Source organism: Esox lucius, chromosome 13 (genome assembly GCF_011004845.1).
Source record: "Esox lucius isolate fEsoLuc1 chromosome 13, fEsoLuc1.pri, whole genome shotgun sequence".
NCBI classification, from domain to species: Eukaryota; Metazoa; Chordata; class Actinopteri; order Esociformes; family Esocidae; genus Esox; species Esox lucius.
Window position 1 is genome coordinate 31,828,031 of NC_047581.1, and position 20,292 is coordinate 31,848,322.

The following is a 20,292-nucleotide window of genomic DNA, read 5'->3' on the forward strand; positions in this document are numbered from 1 at the left end:
GACTCCATCCACACCCCCACGTCGGTGGCCCTGTCCGGCCCAGCTCGGCACGGGCACTTCATCCGTGGAGTCCTGCAGGGCCTCAGTGAGCTGTGATCCTCTAACACATTAGTCAACAACATGACCCGTCCTGTCCTGACCCCGCAGCCAGACAGCACAGGGACAGGGGAGGACATGGAGGCCCCGGGGCTGTGTGAGGAGACCGACGCTCTGATCCATTCTGACGGGACCAGTCTACCGTCGTCTCCTTCGGAGTGGCTGGCGCAGTGAGTCCTTTCTTAGAGACGGCAGATTGCTGTTCTTAGTGTGTGTGTGTGTGTGTGTGTCCATTAACTAGCTTGTTGTTCGTGTGTGGTCAGTCTGCTACATGTGCATTTGACATTTCAGTGCGTCGGCAGACGCTCTTAACCAGAGTGACATAGAGGAGCAAATAAGGTTAGGAGCCTTGTTCAAGGGCACCATGTCTGATTTTTCTTGGTGTCGGCTCGAGAATTGGAAGGAAGGTTTATGGGGCAGATCTGGTCCGCGCTAGGTGCTTGTGGTGCGTGTCAAACACTGAATCCTGTCACCAGGGTCTGAATTGTTTATTCCATCGCGGCTGTGTCCTTCAGTCCCGGCCCGTCCCGGCGAGGTCAACGCTATCGACCTGATATGACCTTTCCAGGTCAGTGCCAGTCGTTTTACCGATTAGAAGTTTGGAGACAATCAAAAAAGCTGTTATTTCTAAAGTCTAGCAGAGTATAGATGGTGTGTCTGCCTTCATATTAACCTCCCACCAATCTCTGTTGACCCATGGCTTTCTACCAGTGTCCAAAAAGAGTCTGTACATTTCAAACTATCGTGAAATTCTTACCCAACTGCCGTTAAGAAGTGATAGATTGGCGGAGAACAATTCACAGTGATAACAGTTAGATTTTTGGTGAAAATAAAGAAGACTGTTCTTTAGGCTCCACACATCTTCTTACAATGGTTTTGAAGCTGACCTCTGATAGCTCAGGTAGTGCTGCATTTTAGGACATCTTCAGTAATGGCAATCAGTTGTCAGTCTGAGGCTAAAGCGCCCTGCCATTATGAACTGGGAACAAGTCCCATACAATGTAGCTTTTAGGGAGGATCTGTATCATTCCATGGTATTACATTTCTCACCTTACGAATTTTGCGAGCCAAAGTACATCAAATGGAGGCATTTCTGATAATGTAAACAATGAGCTGGTCGTCTATCCTGAGCAGCTAAAAGCCTACAGCACTTTTGTTTTATCAAAATGAGTTTTAATGAAAAGAGAACCTCCGTGTTATTCCACGTTTAAGCACCAGCAGACAGCTCGGCTGTGTTGGCTGCTCACACAGATGTAGCACAGCAACACTGCAACACTGCAATTGGCTCTTGGGTCCACAAAACACCAGGGGTGACGTGTTGTGGTAGACAATTGGGTGGCAGAGTACGCCGATCACGCCATCACTTAACGTCTTATATTTTTTTTACTTAACATAAGGTTTATATGGGAGGGAAGAGACTGTGACGTGACTTCTGCTTCTAGGCATCAAAAGGTGATGTTCCATTGTAATCTCTCCTCTACCACCCCAAAACATTCTTCCTTTTCTCAAGACAATGTATTTGGGGATCTAGTTCCAGGCGTTCCTTTAACACCTGCTACATCCAGTTACATTGGCAGAGCAAGCAATCCATTTTTGTGGGTTGTGATCGCATTATTACAGCCAAAATGAATTTAAAAAATGCATGACGTCAAAATGTGTGTGGGGGTGCAGAGCACTGGGGTCACCTAGAGTCTTAAGGCATTAGAGAGGAGATTTGTCTTGTTGAGGAAACTACTTCAGAGACCAGACTCCCTGAAACCTCACAGTTAAATTGAACGAACCAATCGACCGATGTATTGGCTTGATACCACCTGCAGGTGGTGTGGTTTAACGATTTCCTGAAACTTGCTTGGTTGTATCAAAAAGAGCGTGATGGAGCAAAGACAGAATCTCTGAAAAGAGGGAGACAGAGAAAACGTAGCGAGAGAGTAGAAGATGAGAGAGGAAAACTGAGATTGAGGTAGAGGGAGAAAGAAAGAGAGATAGAGTGTGAGATGGAGGGAGAGAAAGGAAGGGGAAAGAGGGAGTGATTCGAGAGAGAAACGTCCCAAACGGTTGTGTAGATGGGTAGGCTGAGGCTGGTGTATGTATGTGTTTGCTCCAGGATAAAGGTGTCTGGGTGGAATTCACATTTATGGTTCAGGCATCGGAACATTTTTAGGATACAGACTTTTCTAGTGCCTTTGCCAATGTTTTAATGTTGATGTTTTGAACTGTATCCCTATGCCATCCCTCAAGGAAAAAACGAGTGTTTCCATTATAATTGAGGTAACTGCTTGTGCACACAGATCATCTGACGCAGTATATGGCACACAAAGTCAGAAACATTTTGACTACCTTGCTTCCGAGAGACACGCAGAACGAGATGGGCCTTGACGAATGTAGGACCACAATAGAGACACATATTGTCCTCAAATCAAGAAGCCCCGAAAAAAATAATTAGAAACCAAATCAAGCTCCTGTATCCGTCTGTATCCGAAATGATGCGATGCGCACTCACAGCAGCAAGATGTGACCCAATGCTGCGAGAAAAGGCCAACAAGTGGAACACAAACATAGTAAACAAATCCAATATACCAAATGTATCACATGCCAATAAAGCTCTTCAAATAGAACACAGAATTGAGAAGGAGAGGGAGGGATAGAGGGAGGGATAGAGGGGAAAAGGGAGAGTGACAGAGAGAGAGAGAGAGAGAAAGAAGCAGAGAAAGAGAGAAACCATTTCTGTGTAGAGTCATGAATCAGATGACTCTGTACTCTGACTGTCTTGACTCTGTCTCCCACTCTCGGTCTGTCTGTCTCTCTCTATCGCTTGGTCTGTCTGTCTGTCAGTCTATCCCTCTCGGTCTGTTTGTCTCTCTTGGTCTGTCTGCTTCCCTTTCGGTCAGTCTGCCTCTATCTCTTGGTCTGCCTGTCTGTCTATCAGCCCCTCCCTCTCTCTCTGTCTCTCTCTGGGTCTCTCCGGGTCTCTCTCGGTCACTCTCTGTCTCTCTCTGGGTCTTTCTCTGTCTCTCCGGGTCTCTCTTGGTCTCTCTCTGGGTCTCTCTCTGTGTTTCTCTGGGTCTCTCTCTGGGTCTCTCTCTGGGTCTCTCTCTGTTTCTCCGGGTCTCTCTCAGTCTCTCTGTCTCTCTCTGGGTCTCTCTCTGTCTCTCCGTGTCTCTCTCCCTCTCTCTCTGTCTCTCTCCTGGTCTCTCTCTGGGTCTCTCTCTGTCTCTCCGGGTCTCTCTCTGGGTTTCTCTCAGTCTCTCTCTGCTCTGGTAGAAGAGCTCCATGTGTCCTTCACTACAACAAGGGGCTCAGTCTCATGAAGTATGACCCCATTCAAATTCCAATCACAGAAAACCAAAGTCTAAGAAAATGCGCTGGTCCACTATACATGTGTGATTTCTGTCTTTCAGAGCTGCGTGATATGGAAAGAAAAATCCATATCAGGATAAATTGCCTGAATTGATGCAACAGCTATAAATGCGTTCACAACATTAGTGTGGACCAAAGATATACTAAATTACCGTATGAGCAACTATTGCAGATGATTGTAGCAAACAACTCCGCATTTTGGTAACTTATTTCACTGAACAGAAACATGGTTGCAAAAAGTGGTCAGTATTGCTATGTGCAAATAAGTGCTTGGTGAGGTCTTTGTCAATCATTTTCTATTCATCGGTCCAGCTCTACTGTTTATAATTTGAACTCGGAAAAGTCAAGCACATGGCGTAGGTTACTGTAGAACACATTGTACACAAAAAAATAATATTTATAAAAATAAATCCAAGTGAGAAAAGAAAGTCTCTCTATTGCTTCAAAACCCTTTGTCCACCAGCAGAATGGATAAACCAAGCAAACAGCGAACCTTCTTCCAAGGCTAGGTACCATTCCATATCGGAGGGTCCCAGCTTTACCACTGGAAAATCAAATAACTGTCAAAACCTTCTGAGGACCACCCTTTGTGGGGTCTCATAATTGTTTGAAATTAAGTAGATTTTTATCAGTGAACCATACTGGTCTTGACCTAATGTATGGATGGAAACAGGAAGTTGGTAAATACCTCAGCAGCTGGTATGCCCTCAGGTGGGCGGCACTGTAGAAGCACTTCCTGTTCAAGGGACACCTCCTTCCCCAGTGGCTCCTGGTCAAATGTTTTCCTCAGATCTGAAAAATGCAAAATGCAAACAAAACGTTAAATTTAGCATTATTTGTGCTTTATCTTCTATGCTCCAATCCAAGGAATGACCACAAGGTAGAACGATTAAAATATAATAAAGAAACTAAAACATAATTACTCTGATTTACACTAAGAACTAAACTTACATTGGGAAATAGAGTCACAAACACAAATGTGCTATGTCTTAAAACCATACAGAACGTATGATTCTCCCTCTGTTTTTACAGCTCACCAATGCTGTCAACACCTTCCCCAACTGGCCTCTGCCGGAGAAGATGTAGACGGTACTCCCAAGTAAGCCCTTGGTCGTTATTAGGATTATCCATTTGCCTTCTCACCGAAAGGCACGTAAACTCAACAACTCCAGGTGAGATGGAGAAACTGCAGTACCACAGAAAGCGCTCAGTGCTGAGATGCAGTAGATCTCCATTCATAGATAGGGAGTGTAGAGGCTCAATAAACCCCAATACTGCTTTGTAACATTTTCAAGGCCACTACATATAATGACATGTTATTGGATTTCTCATGTTGACAAAACAGAGACTTTGCGAATAAATAGAATACTGACATATTCTCATATTAACCCGGGAACACTCCATACAGCCTTGAGTTAGGACAACAAGCATTCAACAACAGATTTGTTCTCGTTCCAAGCAGAGAGGAATGGACACCTCTCTCAAGGAGAGAGAACACAGGAAGACTAAAATAATCAGGGAACCAGTGTGGGCGACTGGGAGGCCATTCTGAAGACACCACCCTGTCATTCAGTGTTTGAGCCCTGCTATGGGGTTCTGGACCCTGGTGGGTATGCATCTCCGCACCGTGTGATTCACCTCAAGGCCCGGGGGCAAAGTGACACAGCAGTTGTGGACCAGCCCGGAGACAATCACCTCAGCGTCTCTCCCACCAAGATCCAGACAACCGGCGAACAACCCTCGCAAATATTCATGCCTGTTGTTGACATTTCCTAGTTATTGTGGCGCAGGAATTGATTTGCTGCATGGCCTTTTAAACAAAGACGGGGACGGGGGGGGACGGGGGCTGGAGAGGGAGCGACATGGACAGAAAGAGAGGGGGAGGACAAATGGACCCTTTACAAGGGTAAGTGGACAGTCCCGCGGCAGAGCTCATGTCCCAGGAGCTGTCAGTGATCTGAGGTGGCTGGTAACGGCGAGGAGGACACCAGGCTCCAATGCCTGTCCACTGGGACTCACATCCTAACGCCTCCTCACCCAAGTCTCCTGTATACAGTCATGTGAATAAATTAGGACACCCTATGAAAACGTGTTTTTTTTTACATATTTAGACATATGGATATTCAATATCAATTTTAACAATACTGGGAGATTCAAGTAATATAACTAAACAAGTAAAACTGAAGAAAATACTTTCTAAAACTTTCTGTAAAATGTAATAAAATAAACATGCAATTTCTGGTGAGGAATAAATTAGGACACCCCCACATTTTATCCCACTTAAAATGGCTGAAATCACACATAGGTGTATCACATCAGGTGCACATGATTCGAACATTGTTACTCAGCATTTTGAAGGAGGCTTTCCCTATTTAAACCTCAGACATTCAGTTTGGTGTGCTCCTGTCTGTTGACGTGAGAGTGAACACCATGGTGAGGTCGAAAGACCTGTCTGAGGCCTTCAGAGAGAAGATTGTTGCAGCTTATGAGTCTGGTAAGGGATTTAAAAAGATCTCAAAAGAGTTTCCACTCTCCGGAAAATAGTGTACAAGGGGAGGACATTCAAAACAACTGCCAACATGCCCAGGTCTGGCCTTCCAAGCAAGTTCACCCCGAGAGCAGACCGCAAGATGCTAAAAGAAGTCTCCAAAACCCCTAAAATGTCATCACAGGACCTACAGCAGTCTCTGGCAACTGTTGATGTGAAAGCGCATGCCTATACAATCAGAAAGAGACTGCACAAGTTTAATATTCACGGGAGGTGTGCAAGGAGGAAACATTTACTCTCCAAGAGAAACACAAAGGCCAGACTGAAGTTTGCCAGAGAGAACGTAGACAAAGAACAGGACTTCTGGAATAATGTTCTTTGGACAGATGACAGAGAATTATTTGGACACCAGAACAGAGGACATGTTTGGCGCACACCAAATACAGCGTTCCAGGAAAAGAACCTCATACCAACTGTGAAGCATAGAGGTGGAAGTGTCATGGTTTGGGGATGCAATGCGGCAGCAGGACCTGGCCAGCTCACCATCATAGAATCCATCATTCTACAGTGTATCAGAGGGTGCTTGAGCAACATGTGAGACCATCTGTAAGAAAATTAAAGCTGAAGCGGAACTGGACCCTGCAACATGACAATGACCCTAAACATACCAGTAAATCCACCAAGGACTAGCTGAAAACTAAGAAATGGAGAGTCCTGGAATGGTCCAGTCAAAGCCCAGATCTTAATCCCATTGAGATGCTGTGGGGTGACTTGAAACGGGCTGTACATGCAAGAAACCCCTCAAACATCACACAGGTTAAAGCATTCTGCATTGAGGAGGGAGGCAAACTTTCCTCAGACCGATGTCAGAGACTGGTAGAGGGTTACAGGAAGCGTCTCACTGAAGTTATTTCAGCCAAAGGGGGTAACACTAGGTATTAGGGGGTAACACCAGGTATTAGGGGGTAACACTAGGTATTAGGGGGTAACACTAGGTATTAGGGGGTAACACCAGGTATTAGGGGGTAACACTATGTATTAGGGGGTAACACTAGGTATTAGGGGGTAACACTAGGTATTAGGGGGTAACACCAGGTATTAGGGGGTAACACTAGGTATTAGGGGGTAACACAAGGTATTAGGGGGTAACACTAAGTATTAGGGGGTAACACCAGGTATTAGGGGGTAACACTAGGTATTAGGGGGTAACACTAGGTATTAGGGGATAACACAAGGTATTAGGGGGTAACACCAGGTATTAGGGGGTAACACTAGGTATTAGGGGGTAACACTAGGTATTAGGGGGTAACACTAGGTATTAGGGGTAACACCAGGTATTAGGGGGTAACACTAGGTATTAGGGGGTAACACCAGGTATTAGGGGGTAACACTAGGTATTAGGGGTAACACCAGGTATTAGGGGGTAACACTAGGTATTAGGGGGTAACACTAGGTATTAGGGGGTAACACTAGGTATTAGGGGGTAACACCAGGTATTAGGGGTAACACCAGGTATTAGGGGGTAACACTAGGTATTAGGGGGTAACACTAGGTATTAGGGGTAACACCAGGTATTAGGGGGTAACACTAGGTATTAGGGGGTAACACTAGGTATTAGGGGTAACACCAGGTATTAGGGGGTAACACTAGGTATTAGGGGTAACACTAGGTATTAGGGGTTAACACTAGGTATTAGGGGGTAGGGTGTCCTAACTTTTTCCTCAGTTAGAATATGCATTTATTTTGATGTCTTTTGTTTAATGAGTAAAACAATGTTATTTTTTGCTGTTTACCTGCAATTAGATCACTTTCTTTTACAGAGAAAACAAGATTAGACTTCGATATGTGAACATTTATTAATGAATAACTGAATATTTAATGGGGTTTCCAAATTTTTTCACATGACTGTATGTTGTAGGAGTGTCTGCCACACCATCCCTGCCCCTGAGAATTACATCACAGGAAACAACTGAAGGTGGCCGTGCGGGAAGAATTCATACGGGTATTACAGTCTTTTCACAAGTCTGCCCGGAGGACGGAAAACAGAGTTTTATCATCTCATTTTTAGTTGGCGCAAAGGGCTTGGAAGTGTAAATGCACATTTGGCTGCATTTTTCCGGTCCTGGCTGATATCTGCATGAGGTGAAGAAGTGCTACTGGTCGCTCCTGGGACATTAACTCAAGTTGTTGATTTCTTTATGAAAGTAGGAAAATAACCTCCCACATCTGAAAATAAAATTATTCTGTAAACTTTATGTAGAGAGGCCGAATGTCCATTTATAGTTATTACACATATCTGTTGATAATAATTTGGACTCTCCAGATAAAGGGCTACAGGGGGCAGTGTGACAATATTATGAGGAGGTGTCTGGACCAGGAGGAGGTGTCTGGACCAGGAGAAGTCTGGATGGGATTTACTGTTCCAGGAGGGACCTGGACCAGAGCTGCTGAACCAAGAGGGGCCTGGAAAATAGTTATTGTACAAGGAGGAGGTGTCTGGATCAGGAGGAGTCAGGACCAGAGTTACTGTACCAGGAGGGGCCTGGACAAGAGTTACTGTACAAGGAGGAGGTGTCTGGATCAGGAGTAGTCAGGACCAGAGTTACTGTACCAGGAGGGGCCTGGATAAGAGTTACTGTACAAGGAGGAGGTGTCTGGACCAGGAGAAGGAGTCGGGACCAAAGTTTATGCGCCAGGAGGCTGAATCATAAATGTGAACCTGGATCAGGTCCCACAGGAGTCACTAGTGCTGGATTTCTTTCTAGTTAGTCTGGATTTGACATGCTCAAATTTAACTAGCCCTTTCCGGGAAGCATTTTGGTTTTCTCTGAAGTCATAACAAAGCGTTAAATCAAAATAATTAAAAACAAAGCGTTCAATTAAAAGTGTGGTCTTAGAAGGGACATAAGTTTAATTGCTGAGAAAATTGTTCTCTTTGTAACAGTGGTCTTGGCACAGACATAGTGAGGAAAAGAAGACGACAGTAAAAAGAGGCCATGCAAAATAAATGAGAAGGACAACAATTACTGTCTATGATATATGAGTGCATTACATGCTACGAGGAAACGTCCCGGTCGTTTTAAGTGTGGGAAACTGAGGGAAACACAAGCACACAAATCCTGAGGAGAAACATGGCCATTTCCTTTCTGATTCACTCTCTGGGACTCACCCTCCTAACCTCTGACATTCATCACCATCTTTCTTTAAAAATAATATTTGGAGAGGCCTCAGAATGAGAAAGTTAACTGTTTCATTTCTTGACCCTACCACAGACAACACTCTAGGCTGGTATATGGCCCTGCGGTTAAACAGATGCAGAAAACATTGGCGTTGTACAGAAAAGCCATGAGCAGGCCTGTAATATGAAGACCGCTTTACTGGCTTAGCAGGTGACTTATTTATGGAGGTGATCAGTGATTTTGATGTGGCTTTAAACAGAAACACATGTAGCCCCCAGAGTCAACAAGAAAGAGGTAGTTAGAGGATGGAAATGGTGTATGCAGGGAGTGGGGATGGAAAGAAAAGGAGAAGAGAGAGATCAAAGAGAGAAGGGAAGATACAGGGACGGGGTGTGTTGGCATTGCCAGGTTCTGCGTGTGTTCTCTTCCTATGGGTTCTATGTGGGTTCTATGGGTGCATCCTTTGCTACCCCTGTGCTCCTTGGCCAACTTAATAAGTCCAGTGAGTGTGCTGTTCACCAGGGCCTCTGGGTAACGGGAGCGACCAGGTTCTACTGCAGGCTACTAGAACACCACGGACTAGGCTAGGCTAGACCGGGATGACAAATCGACCTGGACATGTCATAAACACTGTTGTCTTTCTTCTACATTCCCACATGAAAGCATTTTTCTTTTTTTGTGGAAAGCGTGGATTTAGTCAAACAGCATGAGACATGTGATGACCTTTACAGCGCTGACCTTTACAATGTTGACCTTTACAATGAGGTACAGAAACAGACATTCTGGCTCATTAAAAGGTGTCCAATGTAATACTTAAAGGGTCACATTCAAATAATTTAATCACGTGCAACCGACTAATTTGAAATAACGCTATCATAGAAAAATGTGGCTATTACTTGCACAATGAACGCTTTCTTCCATCCTCAGTGCCTAGTGAAAAGTGTTGACATTTTGATATGTCCTTCTGTGAGGAACGATGAAGACTGAAGGACGTTTCAGTGGAGGTTGTCAGTCCTCACTCACAAAGAGTGGGGCTTCTTCTGACAGCCCACCTGTAATAAACTCAGGATGGGAATGGGGTCGATGCTGGCTGAAGAAAACATATTTTTCAGGCTGCCATAATGTCCTGGGAGATGAGTAAACACAACACTGTGATCTCTAGTCATCCTTTTCTCGGACACTGATATCTAATCAGCCAACAGCAACAGAACAAAATTCTAATGTTGCCCAATGGAGCACCAGATTCATGGGATCCCTACATTTGTGGGGCTTTTAAAAAAAGATAAAAGACACAATGAAAAGAAGGAGATAGAAGACAATGATCAATCAAAATCAGATAATTAATATAGCTGAGTTGGTAGAGAATGGCGCTTTCAACACAAGATTTGTTGGTTTGATTCCCACCAGGTCTCAAGTCCAAAACGGTCCCGATTCCAAGACCGGTCTCGAGTACTACAACACTGAAGCCCACAAACAGTCTCTGGCGTGGGTTGCCGTAGTGAGCGTTGATCAGCGGCAGGAAAGAAGAATGATAACAGCCATCATAGAGGTTCCAAGACGATTCTAATAATTCCATTTCGATGACCGGCAGCTCTCTCTCTTTCTGCAGTTTCAGTCTCTCTTGTCAGGATGAAGACGACCCTGTCTCTCACTGCCAATAGCAGCAACTGGTGCAGCAAATTGTTTACGGCTGTAGCAAGCTGGCAGCCCCATTACTGCAATAATTTGCACCACCAAAGGCGCAGTTGTCCCTCTCCTCCCCCTTGCCTTCTTTTAATCAAGCGTACCTTTACGAGTCAGTATCTCTAGCCTGCTAGGGATGTCTGGATTCAAACCACTCTCACCAATTGCCAGGGTTTTCATTCCATTACGTGCTAGCATGTCTCCTGAGGTTTGTGCAGGCCTTCCAAGCCCAGGCGGGTGGAATTAATTGGTCATGTTCCTACAACTGTGGGTTAAAAAACAGCAGTCCTTGTAAATTGCACAGAAGCACTGGGCTTTTTTTGGAGGGGACTTATCCTGTCTGGTGGACTAGCTCTCCAAAGCTCTCGTTCCCTCTTTCCTTTTAATTCTTTGCAGTCCTCTGCACAAGGAAGCATTTGAAATATTAGTGAAGCCTTTCCCTCCATTTCAATGCGAAATTGCTTAACTCCTCAGATATCTTCGATAGAGAGACAGAGAGAAACAGAGACAGAAAGAAGCACATATTGTTCAAGGTGTATTTTTAAACACAACCTCAAGTGAGGAAAGTGTGTATGTGTGTGTGTGTGTCTGTATATCTGTGGAACTCCTGTGTCCTTCCTATCCCCCAGTCCCCAATGAGTTCTTAATCACCTGGTCTGTCAGTTGGCGGCCGGTTAATGTTGTACTGGTAGGCTCAAAGTCACTCCACAGATATTTCATCACCGTTAGTGATAGCAACCTTTCAATGGCAAACTAAGACAGAAAGGTCTGGAGAACAGCCCAGTCACATTAAAACTGGCTTTGTACAGTGCTTGTCATGTTTTCGTTTTTTTTTATGTACCCCTATCTAGTCATACTTCAGGGAGGCACTGGTGCACCGCTACTTGTCTACCTCTGCGCTTGTATATTCAGTCAAATTCCCCCAGGGAGTAAATGAACCAAGTCAAACACGACGCCTCGTCACACAGTTAATCACCTCGGAATCCTGCACAGATGTACCAAGACACAGGGAGAACGCACAACCCGGTTGGTTTAAGTTCTGCAATATATGGGACTTGGAACAACTTCCTCTCCTCTTTGTTAAGCTAAAGTGGTTCTACTGCAAAGTTGCCTAAGAGAGACATTTCTACCAAGATCCAGAAGAAGTTCTAAAAGCTTGCAGGGAGCTCCGGAGACACAGAGCCCACAGACGGTGTGCTCTGCTAGGGTGATGTGGAGTGTTCACCATCATGGTGCAGACAGTCATGGGAGATGATGCTGATCTGATTTTGGGTTCAGTGTGAACCCTCCCCGGGAGATAGAGTGGTTGTAGTTATATTGTTAGTTTAATCCACTCCTCCACTGCCCTTACCAACTGTCTGTGTTGTATCATCCAAAGCAGTTTAACGACTTGGTGGAACTTCTGTAACTGGTTATAGGGTTTGTAAATTACTAGATGTAGTGCAAGTTCCTAATTCAGCATGTTCTGTTGGCGCAGGAAACACCTCTCTAACTTGATCTGGCTGAACAGCAGCAGTTATTTTTCCCCAAAAACTTTTACACAGCTTAGCAGGGAAACAAACAGTTTTTTTTATGACTTCAGTGAAGTTGATTCCTCGGGCATTCTACAAAAGCACATTTGAGTCCAATTATACAAAATGGGTGTTTGGCTGCACGGCGTACCCAATCTTAAAAGGTTTCTTTCCGCTGTATGCTAAAGGGCACACTATTCCGTGGTAGTACACTACTTTTAAAAGAACCCAAAGGGATTTGTTCTAAATTAGGGCACTGCATCACGAATAGGGAGTCATTTAAGGCACAGTCGGAGAGAATACTGATGCTCGCGCAGTCAGAAGTCGGAGTAAGTGTCTTTGCAAGAAAAAAAGTGTGTAATTTTATTTCACATTTACACTTTAGTCATTAAGCCGTGTTATAATGGCCAGTCTTGATAGAAAGAAAATTAAAAGCAAGAGGTGAGACAAAGTGAGACAAAGCGTGGGTCTTTCAGCTCCGCACACTGTTCACCAAAGTGTCTGTGGTGGGCCATGATCCAAGCTGCATCCTATAATGGCACTTTATTCCCAATATGTATGTTTCTTAGTGGACCAGAATCTAGTGGACCAGTACCTAGGAGACCAGTACCTTGTGGACCAGTATCTAGTGGACCAGTACCTTGTGGACCAGTATCTAGTGGACCAGTATCTAGTGGACCAGTACCTAGTGGACCAGTACCTAGTGGACCAGTACCTAGGAGACCAATACCTTGTGGACCAGTATCTAGTGGACCAGTACCTTGTGGACCAGTATCTAGTGGACCAGTATCTAGTGGACCAGTACCTAGTGGACCAGTACCTAGTGGACCAGTACCTTGTGGACCAGTATCTAGTGGACCAGTACCTTGTGGACCAGTATCTAGTGGACCAGTATCTAGTGGACCAGTACCTAGTGGACCAGTACCTAGTGGACCAGTACCTAGGAGACCAATACCTTGTGGACCAGTATATAGTGGACCAGTACCTTGTGGACCAGTATCTAGTGGACCAGTATCTAGTGGACCAGTACCTTGTGGACCAGTATCTAGTGGACCAGTACCTAGTGGACCAGTATCTAGTGGACCAGTACCTAGTGGACCAGTATCTAGTGGACCAGTACCTTGTGGACCAGTATCTAGTGGACCAGTACCTTGTGGACCAGTATCTAGTGGACCAGCATCTAGTGGACCAGTACCTAGGAGACCAGTACCTTGTGGACCAGTATCTAGTGGACCAGTACCTTGTGGACCAGTATCTAGTGGACCAGTACCTAGTGGACCAGTACCTAGGAGACCAGTACCTTGTGGACCAGTATCTAGTGGACCAGTACCTTGTGGACCAGTATCTAGTGGACCAGTATCTAGTGGACCAGTACCTAGTGGACCAGTACCTAGTGGACCAGTACCTTGTGGACCAGTATCTAGTGGACCAGTACCTTGTGGACCAGTATCTAGTGGACCAGTATCTAGTGGACCAGTACCTAGTGGACCAGTACCTAGTGGACCAGTACCTTGTGGACCAGTATATAGTGGACCAGTACCTTGTGGACCAGTATCTAGTGGACCAGTATCTAGTGGACCAGTACCTAGGAGACCAGTACCTTGTGGACCAGTATCTAGTGGACCAGTACCTTGTGGACCAGTATCTAGTGGACCAGTACCTAGTGGACCAGTATCTAGTGGACCAGTACCTAGTGGACCAGTATCTAGTGGACCAGTACCTTGTGGACCAGTATCTAGTGGACCAGTACCTTGTGGACCAGTATCTAGTGGACCAGCATCTAGTGGACCAGTACCTAGGAGACCAGTACCTTGTGGACCAGTATATAGTGGACCAGTACCTTGTGGACCAGTATCTAGTGGACCAGTACCTTGTGGACCAGTATCTAGTGGACCAGTATCTAGTGGACCAGTACCTAGGAGACCAGTACCTTGTGGACCAGTATCTAGTGGACCAGTACCTTGTGGACCAGTATCTAGTGGACCAGTACCTAGTGGACCAGTACCTAGGAGACCAGTACCTTGTGGACCAGTATCTAGTGGACCAGTACCTTGTGGACCAGTATCTAGTGGACCAGTATCTAGTGGACCAGTACCTAGTGGACCAGTACCTAGGAGACCAGTACCTTGTGGACCAGTACCTTGTAGGCCCCAATAGGGTTCCACTTTAGTTGTAGGAATACAGTGGCAGTTGGAACATAAGGTGTATTGTGGCTTTTGTTTTCACCACTCGCTGATTGACCCTGGGCTTGTACCATATTTAGTCATTTAGAGCTTGACATTGTCTATTTCCCGCCTTTTCCTTTCGGAATAATAGGATAAACTAATTCGAAGACACACTCCCTAGTGCTTCCTCTCACTTCTCCTTGTCAGTTTTCTCACACGGCTTCCTAGACATTTTCAGTACTTACATTGTGGCAGTTAGGCTGCATGGCAGTTAGAGGGCTAGGCAGCTGGTGGACCACTCAGTGCTTTTGGGTTCGGAAACCACCACAGCAGATTCTGGTCGCACCCAAACACCGCCACCAACTGGTAGACCTACAGAGGTCAGGCACTGCCCAGAAAGATTGTCCAGCTGGACCATTACCCCCCCAGGCCACGCCTCTCCATCTCTATGCACACACACGCTCGGGCGCCAGCGGCGAAGACAGGACACTTTTCTTGCCTCTGGAGCGTTGTTTCTCAGGGGGGGGGGGGGGGGGGGCGTTTGTCCGGGGTGCTTATGGCCTGCCACTCAACTGATATATTGAAGGAGAAAGGCTTGATGTGATAGTGAGCTAAATCATTGGCCAGCGAGTGTGTGTGTGTGTGTGTGTGTGTCCTCTGCTTCATCACAGATCGAAAAGGCGTCCCACATCCGCCAATAACTCACTGTTTTAGTGCCCTTCAACAGCGTACAACAAATCACAGGCCCAGTGAATGCCGTCCATTGTGTGTTCGGTCCGTACTGCTCGCCGCTTTTATGGCGAAAACATTGATCACCATTTTCCAACAACAAAGTGCACATTTATTTATCGCCGCAAAGTGTTACTTAACCAATGATTAAACAGCCAGGCTGGCGCTATGGAAAGGGGAGGCGGCGTCCTATGACAGGCTCTTCCCGTGGGAGGGAATGCGTCTGCTCAGCAAGGTCGCTCGCCAGGAAGTATTATGATCTGAAGCGGAGAATCTAATGGGAAAGGAGAGGAGAAATGGTTGAATTCTATTTAAAAGGTGATTTCTAAGGGGGAGGTGTCTCATTCTGGATTACCTGAGACACAGAGTGAGACTAGCAACTCCCTGGTCAAACTAAAGCCTGACTACACAGTTGCTACCCAGCAACAGCCAACGGTTGACTAACAGGTAGTATTCGTATAACTACAAACTAAAGCCATCTTAACGCCTACAGTGTTGAGAGTAAACTAATCGAACAAAGGCCTAGGTTGTGTCTGTGGCAAAAAGAAGCATTAAAAGAAGAAATCCAGAATAAAACATGCAAATATAAATGAAAACGCATAATTGATGCTGGGATATGCTTGCTTATGTTGTTGTTTGTTGGCAGCCGTGGTATAAGCCTCCATCAATGTTGGTGTTTTTATGGCTTTCTAAATGTAATGGTTTTGTGGCCTTTTACAACATGATTTGGTGTCAAGTATGCCATAGATATCCAACTGTCCAGTATATAAGGAAATAACACGCATTCTAGAACTCAATTGTAGCCAATAAGCAACAAGTGTTAAACAATACTGTGGCATAAAAAGCTAGAATGGTTGGTTAGGTCAAGAGCTTTTAATGGTGGGCATTGGACTTTGAAAAGTGCCTCATTGTCTAAAGTAGTACACTATAAAGGCAACAGGCCGTCATTTGGGATGCATACCAGTCCTGGCAGTGGTGATGTCTTGGCCAACGGAGCGACCAACCGTAAAACATCTCTGAGTGACAGACACTCTCTGGAAGCTCTCACAAAGGCTGTCTGCACAAGCCCTGGGACGAATAAACCTGGGCCAAAGCCACGTTAAGCCCTTGTCATCTTTAACATGATCACAGGAAGAGACTGGGGGTTCCGGTAAACACCGGTGGACTGGGTAGTGATTATAGCACTGCCGTTTTCTCCACACCCGCCCACATCGCAGCGGCGCTGTTGTGCCGCCTGTCGCGGCATCGTCTCTACTGTCACCGTGCCTCTTTTGTTCGCCGCCCGTTTGCATAAGCCTCCTACATTATACAAAACAGAATGTGCTGTACGTTCCAGTGATTCAGCACCTACCTGCCTACTCCAAGTGTGGATGGCTGCTCATGCCCTCCAGACTAAAATCTTCCCCAAGTATCACTGGGGCTTCGGACTTCTGCAGTCGCTGCGTAGAGCCGTGCTTTTTCCCTGTAAGCACCTTTCCTGTTTTTAGATCCATCATCTTGGCGTCTTTACTGATGTCATGCTCAATTTAGAATTTTCGTTTGTGTGACCTCATCTGAGCCAAACAGAAAACAGGACCATCCCCTTCTTGGAATCAGCCACAGGTTTATTATAATCAGTACAACATAGAAATTGTAAAACATTTCCTTTTCAACCAACCCACCCAAAAAAAAAAACCCACCTGTTTGCCAGAACTGCCAGACAGCCAATCCGACCATGTCCTTAAGCAGTAATCTCATATGAAAAGGTCATAGTTCCTCTGTGGATAAACTAAGACGTCTATGAATAAAGCAGGAACTTACAGTAGCTGCTCTGGAACTTACAGTAGCTGCTCTGGAACTTACAGTAGCTGCTCTGGAACTTACATTAGTTGATCTGGAACTCACAGTAGCTGCTCTGGAACTTACAGTAGCTGCTCTGGAACTTACAGTAGCTGGATCTTTCCGGCAACAGCCAAATATGTAGCGTTTGTTTCCTTAACATCATAGAGAGAGAATGTTAATTGCTTGAGAATACTGATGTCTGATCAGCTCAGACTTATTTGCAACACTGGCAGTACGTTTTGAGGTGGGTTATTCTAACCCTATCAAACCCCATCCAAAACAATCATAATGTACACTTTGCACTGAAAATTTGCAGAATGGAACTTAATCTAATGGTCATTAAATAACTTTTGGTGATTGTATTATACAGCTCCGGAAAAAAATAAGAGAACACTGCACCTTTTTCTTTCCTTTCCAAAGAAAAGGGACGTTTTGAGTGAGCAACAGAAGCTTTCAATGTGCAGTAGTCCCTTAATTTTCTTAACTTTTTTGAAAAGTAAAGAAAAAGGTGCAGTGGTCCCTTAATTTTTATCCAGAGCTGTAGTACGTAGGTATCCATAACAGTATCAGTATAAAAGAGTATCCATAACATTTCAACTAACTATCCACTCATCCTAACATTCACCCTAACCTTAAACTTTATCAAAACCTTAACCCTGACCCAAAATCTTATTCTAAACCTAACCTTACCCATGACCTTAGCAAGCAGTTGCCCGTCAACCAGTTTACTGAAGGTTTGTTGACAGTATCACTATCTATAGAACATCTACAGATGGAAAGTGGGACTCTGAAAATAAAGTGTAACCTGAAGCCCCACCCAGTAGGTAAGATTAGGCAGCCACGTAAGGCGGAACCTGATCCCTCCAGCGTGACAATTGGCTGACGCTCTCCGGTTGCTCCTGATTGGCGGCACCCCAGCCACAGGCTCGCAGCAGTGCTGCAGTTCCCACCCTCACCCATTCAGTTCCCGCCCTCACCCATTCACGCTTCTCCCATAGTTCACTCGCACTACTGGTAGCTAGAGGCCACTCTAGGGGGAGACTAAATAAATAAATGCTGAAACTGATGTGGGACAATCAAATTCGATATGTAAATAAACTTGACATAAAGCTTATTTTACACTGCTCCGGTGAAACGAGGTCAGCCATGCATTTATGAAAACACTTGTTTCTAAAGCTCAAATTATCTCACTCTTTTTTTCAGTTCTACAGGAATATTAAAATGTACGTTAACTATGTTATATAATAGTGCTGTTTTTATTGATATTGTAACAATCTTGGCATTGTGCCATGTGGGATAACAGGTGCCATATTATTAAAAATAACCTAGGCTACTGTAGTTTCCTACAGTAGCCTAGGTAGTTGGCTGTGAAGTGATAGCAACATTGTAACTCTTCCATGCAGGGGTTCAATTCTGTTGTGCCAGGTAAGGGACCTCCCACAGGCGCACACCTGCACTAAAAAAATGTATGGGCACAATCATAGAATTACATGAGTAATTGGAGCATACATCTTCCTATTCTAAAAAAGAAGTGGTACGCCTACCTGTTTGGTAAATGTCAGAATAGCCAAGTACTCCAATACTTTCTGATGCTCTGACTAAACACCTGTGTCTGGGAAGGGCTTTGTGTATTTGGTTAAAACCAGGACTCAAGTGAGGATATCATATTCCCTTTGTAAGAGAAAAGGGCAAAAGGGATATCTAACAAGCTCTACAATGCCCGCGAAAGACTTGACACCAGTGCATATGGGGATATATTGATTCCCCTCTATGATATTCTGAAGCTGATTTGTAGACTATAATATTCAAGGAGATAATATTATATTACTGTCGCGATTAATCAGTTTTTTTCTTTCTGAAAATATAAGACGTTCGTTTAAATCCAGGCAGCTTTCAGAGAAGCACTTCTGTTGTTGGGTTATACAACGAGTAGCCACAAGTTGAAGCTTCCATTTTTCTGCGTCAGTAGAGCCTCTGTTGGGGGGGAAATAACAGGTGTAATTGCCATGGCTGACGCTTAGATTTCACCTGGATATCTATGATGTAATTGTTTTCAAATGGCGTTGCAAACAAGAAGAAACGTGTGTGTGGGTGGGTGTGTGTGTGTGTGTGTGGGAGGGGGTGTTGGGTCATCTGACAGTTCACTCCTCTCACTATTTTTCGTTCTCCACGCCCGTAACAATAAGAAAGGCATTGAGAACTTTGTATTTGCTGTCAACTTTGATGAGTTATAAGCATTTACCGAAGATTTTTGCACGTTTAGCAGAGATCACCTGACGCAGCAGGCTATAACAGTGGACTGGGACATTTGTCAGAGAGGGAGAATTTGAATGCTTCAGTAATGGTGGAAAACAGCTTATAACTCCAATGAAAAGTTCTAGCAATAAACTGAGCCTGAAGATTCAGTCATGAATCTCCCAGCGACATGCGCCTGTCCAGACGGCTGAACGAAACCTGCCTAAACGCTCTCTTATATTAGAACCTCAAACGGTCCCATCTGGTTTGGCTATCCAGCGTTCATCCTCGTGTCCTAAGAGCGACTCCACAATGACCGCCATCTCGTCGGCTCACACGCAAACGACCCCACTAGATGAGTGGGAAGGTGGTGTTCTTCATATCAACATGGGTTTGCCTCCTGTCTGCAGTGCTGCTCGTTAACATCATTATTTTGGCCTGTCAAATGTGACCCACTTTCAAGCCCCCTTCATCTGTTGCTCTTAAACAGTGTCGGCCCTCATTCTCACTGAGAATCCCAAATGGCTCCCTGTTCCCTACACAGCATACTCCGTCTGACCAGGACCCAGAGGACTCTGGTCAAAAGCAGTGCACTTACAGCACATAGGGCCTAGGATGCCAGTTAAGCCTAAAGCCTCCCGCGGGCTAAAATGTTTGAGTCAAAAAATTATTGACACCTTTGAAAAAGATGAGCAGAAATGACTGCCTGGAATAAATAATTCAAATACTTGGCTATATTGATGTAAAAAAATAAAAAATAGTGAAAAAAACGTACTTTTTTTAAACCAATAATATATTGATGGGTCTGTCTCTGTCCTGAAAGAGGATTCGTTTTCTTCAGACAAATAACCGGCCAATCAGAGAAGGGACAGTAAGATCAATACATCAAAGGCCGGTTGGCCTGGAGATTTTAACAGCATCTGAGTCTTCAACATCTGAGGCCTTTAAACTCTGTCCTTCAGCCCAACCCCCCAGCGAGTGATAGGGCACAGCTTCAGCAGGGGGATGTGCTGACACATGTTTGTGTG

The 20,292-nt window shown here is 44.9% G+C and overlaps 1 protein-coding gene across 3 annotated transcripts in view; it reads right to left on the reverse strand.

Moving 5' to 3' along the window:
• The window catches only part of si:ch73-72b7.1 (netrin receptor UNC5C), a 186,331-nt gene that overhangs the window by 56,352 nt on the left and 109,687 nt on the right, over window positions 1-20,292 (reverse strand). For all 3 annotated transcript variants that reach the window (XR_004576717.1, XM_020052897.3, XM_010877010.4), the window contains exon 4: window positions 4,142-4,245. Coding sequence is in view for 2 of the 3 variants with exons in the window: in XM_020052897.3 (XP_019908456.1) it covers window positions 4,142-4,245 (104 nt within the window). In the remaining variant the exon portion in view is untranslated. The remainder of the gene's footprint in view (window positions 1-4,141; window positions 4,246-20,292) is intronic.